The sequence below is a fragment of the Miscanthus floridulus genome, chromosome 10 (assembly GCF_019320115.1).
Source record: "Miscanthus floridulus cultivar M001 chromosome 10, ASM1932011v1, whole genome shotgun sequence".
Classification (NCBI taxonomy): domain Eukaryota; kingdom Viridiplantae; phylum Streptophyta; class Magnoliopsida; order Poales; family Poaceae; genus Miscanthus; species Miscanthus floridulus.
The window spans coordinates 140519757-140531902 of NC_089589.1; the positions used below are offsets into that span (position 1 = coordinate 140519757).

The following is a 12146-nucleotide window of genomic DNA, read 5'->3' on the forward strand; positions in this document are numbered from 1 at the left end:
TTCAGCTCGGAAATTGCAATTCCACGTAGTATTTCAGTTTTATTTTCTTTTTTGTATTTGTTAGTATTTTCAGTTTGTAATTTTAATGTGCTTTCCGTTAGCTTACAATTTTGTAATATCAGTTAGTTTTAGTTTTTGGTAGCTATGTTGTCATTTTTAATTGTATTTTCTGGCCCCGTTCGGCTTACCCTATATCCAGCTTGTTCGGCTTCTTTTTTCAGCCGGAACAGTATTTTTCTCTCACAACATTTCGGCCAGAACAGTGTTTTTCAGCCAAGATTCAGCAAGCCGAACGGGGCCATCTGTCTGGTATTTGTTAGTAATCTCAGTTTTTAATTTCGATGTGCTTTCAGTTAGCTTGCAGATTGCAATATCAGTTAGTCATTTCAGTTAGCAATATAATTTCTGTGCTGTGTTGTCTCGATTGTTTCTAGATTTCTAGTAGAATCAGCAAGAATCGCGGTGGAATTAGAATGATGAATTTGAACTGCAGGCGTTTGGTTTAATCATTTCAGTTTCAACCCCATGATGCTTTCTTTCTTTTGGGAACTCTGAGAGCTCCGACTGATCCTGTGCCCTGTTGATTTTTTGTTTTTTTTTTTTTTTTGCAGCAAGAAGCCGGAGCTGTTCGAGCCTCTCAAGGCCAGCCAGTCCCCCAAGGTATTGCTACTACCATACTGCCTTCTCTTCTCAGCTCCCTTGTACGCCGCTAAGTTTTTCGTCTCTAGCAACTCCGGTCGCCGGTTGGCCGGGAGGTTATTCTGTCGTACTCGTAGGTGCTGGTGCCTGGTGCTCCCATGATCCTTAGCGCAGATCCTAGATGGTTAATTAGGCAAAACCGTGTTCTGTAATTTCGGATTTTCCGTGGGGCTCTGAGCAACGACTGAGAGTGCCCTACAGATTTGGTACTACTCCTACATGGTTGCTGGTTGCCCAGCTATCCAGGTTGGGGCAAGCTCTGCTCAGAGAACCGTGTCGTTGCTAGTACTAGGCTCTATAGCTCATCAGGATCCCTGCATTGCATTCCCAGCTACAATAAACTAGTCTGTTTTTTGTACAAAATTAGTTTTTTGACATCATGACCTTGCCTCTGTTTTGATCTGTTTTTCTTTTTTTTTTTGCAATTAAACGGGGGTGGGGGTGGGGGTGGGGCTGTAGGTTGCAAATGAACACAGACACTATACTTGCTTTTTCAGTATACATAAATTGCTATTTCGGAAAACATTGTTGCCTAATGAATTACACTTAAATTGCCTAAGAAAATGCAATCCACTATAGCATTACCTGCAACAACCTGCTCATCACCAATAGAGGCTCCAGGAACATCCTCTATTCTTGTTTTTTGAAGAGATAGCCTGATTTCAGATGCAGTTGGCACATCCTGTTGGTTTGGTGGTTGCTGAGTGCAAAATATTGGGTCAGCTGCATCTGTTGGCTCTTAAAACATTGCATCTAGGAAATCATAGTCAAATCCTGGTGGAGGGTTATTCAAGTCCATAACGCTTGTTCTGTTCGTCAGCTACAATGAAAAGAGAACGTGTTAGTGCATTGACATTTATGTTTTTTAGACAGGGCGTCAGGGCATCAAGAGCAGTACTGATTTGGGCAACATAGGCACCTTAATTAAGCAATAATAATACTACTTTCAGACAATAATGTCTTCTCAAATAGGCAACATTAGGTTTTTTTTAACATATGCATCCTTTTTTATCCGCATCCAGCAACAATTTTATGACACATCTTATCCTTTTTAACATGCAGGGATGCAGGCCATGTACATAGAAGCAAGATGCAGGCTATGTATAGAGAAGCTGCGCAAATGTGTGCTTTTTCCTAGGGACTAGATGTGGTGTTGTGCTCTAAAAAAACTACAGATGCAAATGTGTTCTTTGGAGATGTGGAAGCTTACTGCATATTTTTCTTTTCAGAATGCATTGCCTTTTTTGTGAACGTATACATGCAGTGCCTAAAATCATATGTCTGGGCCTAATTTGCCTTTTTCCCATAATTAACCGTTGTCAGTATCTGGGTCTGGGCCGCACAAGCCAACAAGCCAGCGTGAAAAACGGCGGGAAAACTTTTCTTCCGGGTACCAAAAAGCCAGCGATTAGCATTGTTGCCAAAAAAGGAATATAATAAGTGCACTTTACCAAAAATGGCATGGCCGTGCGGACGAAATATATTACCGCCGGCCGTGCATTAGCCACGAATTATGATATGCTCTGAGCAAACAAACTGCCTAATCACTGGTATCCACAGTTCCACATGTACGTGTGCCTCATAAGGAGCCACTAAATGGTCTTGGAGTTTATGGCTCAAGAGATTGATATTGCAAACGTAACAATATCTTCTCCTAATGTCGTAACACGGTATCACAGCCGGAATATTACTACCGGTTCGTGGGTATTACTGGCAGTGATAGCACAGCCAACAGTGACAAGTAGACTATCATTGTCGGTATGTGGCTACAACCAACAGCAATAGGCTGCGTACTATCACTACCGATATAGCCATGAACCGGCACAGTGATATTCTACCTATTACTGCTAGTCTCTTGAATTGAACTGCCAATGATAGGCTATTTTGCATAAAAAACTCATAACGTTTTCATATGAGGTTGGATCAAGATAAATTCTATATGAAAATTGTGAGATCAAAGAGATCTAAATTTTTGTGCGACAATTTTTTAAGGTAAGATGGTTTACATCTCTAAATATTAAATATAAGTTCTCGGATCGGATTTGGATTTGAAATGGTTATCATTGTCGAATGAAAACGAGGTCAACACCAAAGTTGTAGTACTCGATGATACAACTTTGCAATTAACAACTTTTTCATTGAGGTCATTAGAGTATCAATTTACAATATAAGATTTGGAATTGTGTTGACATAACATCAGTTGTGTAGTCACCAAAGGGTTTGTAGCCTCGTTGTTATAAGAGACTTAGTAGCACCTCAGGTTCTGGGTTTGACTCCCTATGAGAGCGAATATTTCAGGATTTAACAACATTTGTGTTTTCAATGGTAGGCGACGTTCCCAGTGACTTTGTCAACTTCGAGGATTTGCCAGCATAGCCGCATTCGTTGTGTCACATTGTACTGTGTAATCGTAAAAGAAACATCAGTTGTGTAGTTACAAGTGTCACGTAACTCAACTAGCATGAACACTCGATAGAACATGAACGCTGAGATCTTGAGTTGAAACCCAAGGAGAAATGGAACCTCCTCTGCTCCTCAGGACTAGGGACAAAAACTAGGCCATGAAGGTGACGGAGGAGTTGTCAGCCCAGAATTGAGATGACGTGCAGCAGTTCTAAGTTTCAAGGCTACGTCCATGCTTTTCGTTCGCTTTATCTATGCTTATAACGCTTAGAGGGGGTGTTTCTTTGCTTGAGGGTGGTAAACTTTTGAGACCAATGAATCTGTATCCCAGCAAACATATATATTTGAGGAGGAAAATTCATGGCTGGTACTCAAACTTAGCATGAGTTGTCACCTAGGTCCAGTACTTTCAAAATGCTATTTTTTAGTCCATAAACTTGGTCTCAGGTCTCATTTGGGTCCAAACCCTAAACCTGCATTGAAGTGAACTCGACATGTGGGCCCACTTGTCAGGTCCTTCTCCCGCCCCTGCACCTAGCCCCAAATGACGCTTGCGGAGCCCGCATGCGCAGCCCACGAAACGTTCGCATTGCCTTGCGCGCTGGGTCACTCGCGAGGTCCACGTGCAACCCTTGTCGCCGCTCACGTTGCCTCACGCTGATCGGCGCCGCCACTCGCGTGGGCCGAGCTAGGGCCCGCGCGTGCAGCCCTCACCGCCATCGGCACTCACACCTGCGAGTGGATGCATCCACGATCCAGCAGAGCAGCAACTCAGAGAAGGAGATGACTAGTGCGATGCAGGGATGACGGCAAAGATCCCAGCCTACTCACCGGCCCCGGCCGCCGCCGCCGCCTCGGCCCCCGCCCCCGCCACCTTGGCATCCTCTATGCTTTCCCGTGCCCTCTTGGTCGCCACCTCGGAGCCTCCCGACCTGCTCCTGTCCGCGCGCGGCGAGCAGCCGTTCCAGGGCCAGGACGCTGTCTACTGCTTCGAAGGCTTTTGCATGACGCTGGCGCTCGAGACATCCATGGCCGACCGGAGAGAAACGACCTTTGATCCCACCTCGAAATTTGGCTTTAGTCCTGGTATTTTTCGTGCGCGGGACTAGAGAGACCTTTAGTCCCGGTTTGTAGCTCCAACCGGGACTAAAGGTCCCTGCCCATCGGCTACTGCGGCAGGCTTTTGCTGCAGGGGACCTTTAGTCCCGGTTGGAGCTACCAACCGGGACTAAAGGTTCACTTTTACTCCCGGTTTGTACCTCCAACCAGGAGTAAAAGTCTACTCCCGGCTGGAGGATCCGTCCGGGACTAGAAAGGGACATTTAGTCCCGGTTTCTGTCTACAACCAGGACTAAGGGTCCCCTCCTATATACCCCTTGTTCCTCCCCGAGCCCGAGCCACTTCGAGCTCAGTGTTCTTGCTTCATCGCCGGCCTCTCTTCTTCCTCATCACCGGTGATCACAAGATTTCTTCCATTCCTCCATCGATTCTTCGGTTCTAAAGGTTACCAACTTTATACTCTCATGTTTCATCAGTAGTTTATTTCATTTTGTGGACTAGATATATGTGGTTTTTTTATGGTAGATTTTTTTTATTTGTAAGCCATTTAAGCTCAAAATCATTTTAAAGTTTGCATATTTGGATGAAGGAAGGTTAAAGTAGTTATTCAAAACTAGTATTGAGCTTTCATTTCTAGCATGCATAGCCCACTTCATGCTTTAGAGATATAGAGAATTTTAGAGTTTTTTTAATTTTATTTGTTTATAAAATGAGAAATTTATATTATATTAAAAATGAGTATAGAGAGTAGATGGCAACTGCTTCCGGGTCCTCGGCCTCTCATCGGGTTACAAAGCGACTGAGGCCGGACCTCCCTCTCATTGCATGCGGCAAGTGTGAGGAGAAGATTGTGATGGAGTATCGGGTGAGGAAGGAGTGTCCCAACAAGGGCCGTATCTTCTACAAGTGTCCGGATCGCAATGTGAGTTATTTTGTCGCATTTGATGATTATGGTTAATTTATACTTATTTTCATTATGATTGTGATTAAAGTTCTAATTTTTTGTTTTAATTTCAGTGGGATGGCACTGGATGTTCAGGCTGGTACTGGGAGGAAGAGTATGTTGAACACGTGCAAAACTCTCTTGCACAGGCGGTTACGGTGGCTGATGAGGCAGTGATCCTGCGGAAGAAGCCCATAGATGTTGAACAAACGCATGATATGTCTGTTTTAGTTGGGATTGGTCACAAAATCCTTATGCTGCTGAAGTGCATTTTAGCTTTAGTTTTTTTAGTGATAGTTGGGATTGTCTACATTGTAGCGAGACTTTCATAAATTAATACCTTGTGTGGTGGCATGCATATCGTATAATTAACTAATTATGTTCTAGGTTTTAATATGGTATATATGTCATGTAATGCAGATGAGACGGTATTAGATGTACAATGCTGATCGCCGCTCTCAAGAGTTCATTGAGGGCGTGCATTCTTTCTTACGTGTGGCCGAGGCAAAGAAACATGATGGTTTCATGTGCTGCCCATGTGCCATATGTAAGAATTTGAAGGAATATGCTAGCTCAAGGAGTCTTCATTCACACTTGTTGAAGTCGGGTTTCATGCCAAACTATATTTGTTGGACGAAGCACGGAGAAACCAGGGTTGTAATGGAAGAAGGTGAAGAAGAACAATGGGACAATGATGACATTATTGCTGAATATGGGGCCTTCAATGATACTGCAATGGGGGAAGCTGAAGAAGAGGTAGGGGCAGAAGATGAGCCCGCTGATGATCTTGGTCAAGCCATTCATGACGCACAAAGAGAATGCGAAAGTGAAAAGGAGAAGATCAAGTTCGAGCGCATGCTAGAGGATCACAAGAAATTGCTATACCCAACTTGTGATGCGGGGCAGAAAAAGTTGGGTACCACACTGGAATTGCTGCAATGGAAGGCAAAGAATGGTGTATCTGACAAGGGATTTGGGGAGTTACTGAAAATCCAAAAGAAGATGCTTCCGAAGGATAACGAATTGCCCGCCACTATGTACAAAGCAAAACAGGTAGTCTTCCCTTTGGGATTAGAAATCCAGAAGATATATGCATGTCCTAATGACTGTATCCTCTACCATGGCGAGGAGTACGAGAAGTTAGATGCATGCCCGGTATGTCATGCATCGCGGTATAAGATCAGGCGAGATGACCCTGGTGATGTTGAGGGCGAACGTCCCACGAAGAAAATCCCTGCCAAGATTATGTGGTATGCTCTATAATACTACGCTTAAAACGTCTGTTCAGAAATAAAGACCATGCAAAGTTGTTGCGATGACACAAAGAAGACCGTAAGGTAGACAATATGTTGAGACACCCTGCTGATGGGTCTCAGTGGAGAGCAATCGATAGAGAATTCCTTGAGTTTGCAAATGACGCAAGAAACTTAAGGTTTGCTTTAAGTATGGATGGTATGAATCCTTTCGGGGAGCAGAGCAGTAGTCATAGCACTTGGCCTGTTACTCTATGTATCTACAACCTTCCTCCCTGGTTATGCATGAAGCGTAAGTTTATTATGATGCCAGTGCTCATCCAAGGCCCAAGGCAACCTGGCAACGACATCGATGTGTACCTTAGGCCACTTGTTGAAGAACTTCTACTTTTGTGGAACAAACCAGGTGTACGTGTGTGGGATGAGCACAAACAAGAGCACTTTGACCTACGAGCATTGTTGTTTGTAACAATCAATGATTGGCCTACTCTAAGTAATCTTTTAGGACAATCAAACAAGGGATATAATGCGTGCACGCACTGTTTCGATGATATTAAAGGTATATTCTTGAAAAAATATCGAAAGGTCATGTACCTTGGCCATCGTCGATTTCTTCCTACGAATCACCCCCTAAGAAAGAAAGGCAAGCATTTTAAAGGTAAGGCAGACCACCAGACCAAGCCGGGCAACCGAACTGGTGAGGATGTACTCAATCAATGAGCCAAAGCGCCACATAGTTCTTTCAGGGAGAAGAAACATCGTCGGAATTGAAGACAAGTCAGACATATCAGAAGATTATGAAAAGGATGACCGAATTCCACCCTTCACAGTGAACAAAGACCCAAGCATCCAGCTAAATGATGAGGACACTCCATGGTTACGGCGCGATCATAACCAAGGGATATATGTTAAGAAGAAGTTCACTACTGTGCCCGCTTGATATATATAGTGATGTATTAGACCTATTATGTAATAATTGTGACTTCAGATTTTATTATCGTGTTTTCATATTTTCTACGGTTTAAATGAATTTTCTGCTAGACGGTGGATTTCCCGTGGAGAATGTGTGATGAAAAACCAAATGATGAACGTTAATAAGATGTGAAAACTAATTTCCTATCGAAAAACAATAGTTTTAATGATTTTAATTAAGTAGTATATTTTTGCATGGTGTAAATTGTAATTATTATTTATACTATGTCAAATATTTATATAGTAAAACAAAAGAGTTTAGTTTACAAATTTTTGTTGCGTATAATAATGCAAAACCAAGTCCAAGAATTTTTTTTATAATTTTTTTGGATAATATTTTATTTATTAGGCAATTAATAACTCTCTGTATATTTATATAAAAGAAATATATAAAAAAGGAAAAAACTTATGGTAATTGGAGAAAGCCAACTGCAGCTCCCCCTTTACTCCCGAGTGGATCAACCACCCGGGACTAAAGGTGGAGCTTTAGTCCCGGGTGTATCCACTAGCCGGGACAGATCCCCCTTTACTCCCGGGTGGATCAACCACCCGGGACTAAAGGTAGAGCTGCAGTTTTCGCGGCCCGCCCAAATGCCCTTTACTCCCGGGTCGTGGGTACACCCGGGACTAAAGCTCAGACCTTTAGTCCCGGTTCTAATAATAGACCGGGACTAAATATTCTTTAGTCTCGGTTGGTATCTCCAACCGGGACTAAAGGTATCCCTTTATAAACCACGCCCTAGTTCTCTTCCTCTCTGTCTCCGCCACGCCGTCGCCTCATCTTCTCCACCAGATCGATCCAGTAGTGTCGCCGCTCCTAGGCCACCACCCTAGCCTCGCCTCGTTAGCGCACCTCTTCTCCGGCCGGCCAACTCGCTTCTTCTCTGGCCGGCCAGCGCGCCTCGCTCGTCCTCGCTAGAGCGCGCGCCGTCCTCGTCCCCGGCCCCCACCTCGCTCGTGCTCACCGGAGCGCGCTGAGCCTTCACCGCGCTGCCTCACCGGAGCTCACACGAGCCTTCCCCACGCGCGCTGCCTCACCGAAGGGCGGCCGAGCCTTCCCCGCACTGCCTCACCGGAGCTCGCCCGAGCCTTCCCCGCGCGCGCTGCCTCACCGGAGCGCGGTCGAGCCTTGTAATTAGTTTCTCTTGTATGTGCCTATCAGTAGCATTGTATGTTTGAGCGTGTTTGAGTTTCTGTAAACGCGACGTGAACTTGTGATGCCGACTCCACGCGGCTGCGGTGCCCAGCGGTGCGGCTCATTTCCATCGGGAGCGCCAGGCAGGCATCAGTCGTCGTTCAGCTCTGTCGGTCATGGTTTTGCGGTTGCGTTGCTCGTTTCCATTGATTGCGGTGCCGGTCATGGTTTTATCGGTCATGGTTCAGCTCTTCATTCGTAGAATCAGAGCCCGAATAGTTGCATTCTTAGTTCATGTTGTTTTTTAAAGAACGGTATAAACGCAGACAACTATATGTATGTAACTGCACACGTCCGATGAATAAGTACATAGAAACCATATCTTAGTACCTCCAAGGTGCTAAGCTAACATATCTTAAAATTAACGAAAGAACCAAAGTTATCTCGTTGTTGGGTATGTTGTTTACCATTAAAAAATAATTAACCACAAATACTAGCATTCATGTTGAGACTCAAACTATATGGACATGTTTCACCACAAAGATTCTGACCAATTGAACTATGACTTAGTATTTTTGAGCCTGCGTGATAGGTTGTTCATTTTGTTAACAACCACAAATGATAATGATGTTGGTTTCATTGATCCAAATGTCGTATTCAAACACCCTAACCCCTGCCTCAATGGAAAGCGGAACTCGAGAAAAATCTCATGAGGTTTTTAGTGAACCAGCAAAACAAGAACATACTCTTCCCCTACAACTTCAAGTGAGTGTTAAATAATTAATGTCGATCATATGGAGACATTTGTTCAATTATTTGCTTACTAGCTAAGCTATCTCCCATATATATATATGTATGTTGACTCTAGTTAATGTCGATCATATTTGTGTATAAAAACATATGCAGCAATCACTGGATATTGATGGTCATCGATATGGCCAATAGTCGGTTGAGCATCTTAGACTCGTTAAGAAAAGAGCAAACAGAGTACCAAGACATGATAGATATTATCCAAGGGTAATTTGGTCTCTCTAGCAACTATATATACCCCAATCTCTTAACTACAACAATTATTAACGGCCAAATTAATTTTTTATTTTATTGGACACAGTGTTTGGAAAAGTTTCATTGAGGAACACCACATGAAATATTGCAAAGCGCCACTGGATGTAATCGCACACAAAGTAAGTACTAACTACATGTGTGTATATATATATATATATATATATATATATATATAATTCAATTAACACCATGCATGCTTTCAATTCACCGGATCTTTTTTCTCGTAAAAGTGGGTTCTGAGGCAAGAACAGGGGAACAACTACTGCGGATACTATGTTTGCGAGTTCATCATGGCATACGCAAAAAGAACTCCTGAAGAGATCCTCAAAGTACGTTATATAAATATATTCATATATTCACAATTTCTTTTGTTGCTCATATATATAAGTAATCACGTGACCAACACATATATATATATATTAATACTTTTCCTTTAACTTTTATTGAAGACTCTATGGTTGAAGGAAAAAGTCATACGACGTGCCCAACTAAAAGCAATTCAAGAGACCATAGCAGGATTTCTTAATGACCAGGTCCTCAACCCCCGCCGGCGAGTTCTACAATGACGTCAACGAAACATGGAAGCCAAACCAGATGGAGTGAATTTGTTATCCCAAGGATATGCACTACTACACAAACGAATATGCGCAGCGTTGCACTTTTACACTCTGTGGCGGGCACCTATTTTTGCCCGCTGCGGTAAATCCCACGATTTACTGCGGCGGGCATTTTTTATTTACCGCAGCGGTCACTTTTGCCCGCCACGGTAAATCGATTTACCGTGGCGGGCATCTTAATATGCCCGCCACGGTAAATACCCTATTTACCGTGGCGAACATCGTAAGGTGTCCGCCACGGTAAATCGATTTACCGTGGCGGACATATTAAGATGCCCGCCGCGGTAAATACCCTATTTACCGTGGCGGACATCGTAAGGTGTCCGCCACGGTAAATCAATTTACCGTGGCGGACAACGTTGAAAGCCCGCCACGGAAAAGCCCTACACGTATATATAGGTACACTTAGGCGCAGTCGGCCTCTCTTCCTCCCCACTCTCTTCCTCCCCATGCGCTCCAGGTCAGGCCGCCCCGACGGCGGCGGTGGAGGCCCCGACGGCGCCCCTTCCTCTCCCTCCTTTGGCCGCCGGTGGAGGCCCCGACGGCGCCCCTTCCTCTCCCTCCTCCGGCCGGCGTGGAGGCCCCGACGCCGGCATGGAGGCCCCGGTGGCAGCGGCGGATCCGGCGCAAGGTGTGGAGCCCTCTTTCTTCTCTCCCAGATCAATGGTGGATCTTGTCCCTCTCACACTCGCACCCTTGCAGATCCCCGACGACGGTGGCGAGCAGCGGGTGACGGGTGCTCCTCCGCGCACGGTGGCGAGCAGCGGCGTGGCGGATCCACGGCAGGGCGTCGTCTCCCTCCCACCCAATCGACGGCGGCGCAGATCCGGTGGGCGTGGCGCCCACCCCGGCCCTTCCTCTCCCTCCGGCGGTGCGGCGGGTTGGAGCTGCGGCGGATCCAATCGACGGCGGCGGCAGGATCTAGGTTCAGTGCGGCCCGGATCCAAGCCCGTTTGGGCTTTTTTTTCTTTTTTTGTTTTTCCTGAACAATTTGCCGCGGCGGGCGTTCTTATGTGGCCGCCGCGGTAAATCGAATAACCGCGGCGGGCGTTCTTATGTGGCCGCCGCGGTAAATCGAATAACCGCGGCGGGCAAAGCTGTCCGCCGCGGGAAGCCACGATTTACCATGCCCTTTCGACGCCGGCGGACCGGTTTGCCCGCCGCGGAAAACGCAAAACGCCCGACACGGATAAATATTCTGTAGTAGTGATGATAGAATATACAATGCAAGCTTTTATTTGTATAATATATATATATATATATATATATTAATTATATGTACATAAAATAACGTACAATATATGTATATGCATGTAATATATACGTTAGTTTCATACTTTAGTTTGTACAAAATGTTCGAACCTTATAAACGTGTAGAATACGTATATTACTAGCAGCGTAGAATGCGTATTCAAAAACCTATTCGAAAACCAAAATGAATCATCAATTGAAAATAGAAACAAAAAAAGGAAAAAAAAGGAAACATTTAGTCCCGGGCGAAAAGCCAGGACTAAAGGAGGGGCCCTTTAGTCCCGGATTCGTGCTCCCGGTTGGGAAACCGGGACTGAAGGGGTTTCCCAACCGGGAGGTAAAGCCCATTTCTGTACAAGTAGCAGGTTTCGTTCCGTGCTCCACCAGGCCATCACCGGTGTCCTCAGCTCGCCTTTGGGGCCTGCGGCTACCTCGACTTTGACGACGCCAACAAGGACATCATCACGGTGTGCGCACTACTCTCCTTCCTGCTGCCCACGTTGTTCCACCTCCGCGTCAACGGTGATACCGGCAATGCTTGCCGACGGTGAGAGAGGGAAGGAGGAAGAAAAAGGAGAAGAAACAGTGAGGAGACAAGGACCTGACAAGTGGGCTCCACATGTCAGGTTCACTTCAATTCACATTCAACGTTCACATCAGCATACCGAGAGGGTTAAGATGCATTTGGATCTAGATGAGACTCGAAACTAAGTTTAGGGACAAAACTAGCATTTTGAAAGTACATGGAT

At 45.0% G+C, this 12146-nt stretch overlaps 1 protein-coding gene across 1 annotated transcript; it reads left to right on the forward strand.

Moving 5' to 3' along the window:
• The first annotated feature begins 3905 nt into the window (after positions 1-3905).
• Positions 3906-11948, forward strand: LOC136489835 (uncharacterized). The gene is made up of 3 exons (XM_066486370.1): positions 3906-4188; positions 10607-10777; positions 11785-11948. The coding sequence occupies exons 1-3, from the start codon at positions 3906-3908 to the stop codon at positions 11946-11948; spliced, it is 618 nt and encodes a 205-aa protein (XP_066342467.1).
• The last annotated feature ends 198 nt before the right edge of the window (positions 11949-12146 follow it).

Coding starts and splice junctions, on each gene's coding strand:
- LOC136489835 (XM_066486370.1), top strand. CDS start 3,906: ATGACGGCAAAGATCCCAGCCTACTCACCGGCCCCGGCCGCCGCCGCC. Junction 4,189..10,606: donor GAAATTTGGCTTTAGTCCTG/GTATTTTTCGTG, acceptor CATGCGCTCCAG/GTCAGGCCGCCCCGACGGCG. Junction 10,778..11,784: donor AGCGGCGGATCCGGCGCAAG/GTGTGGAGCCCT, acceptor GTGCTCCACCAG/GCCATCACCGGTGTCCTCAG.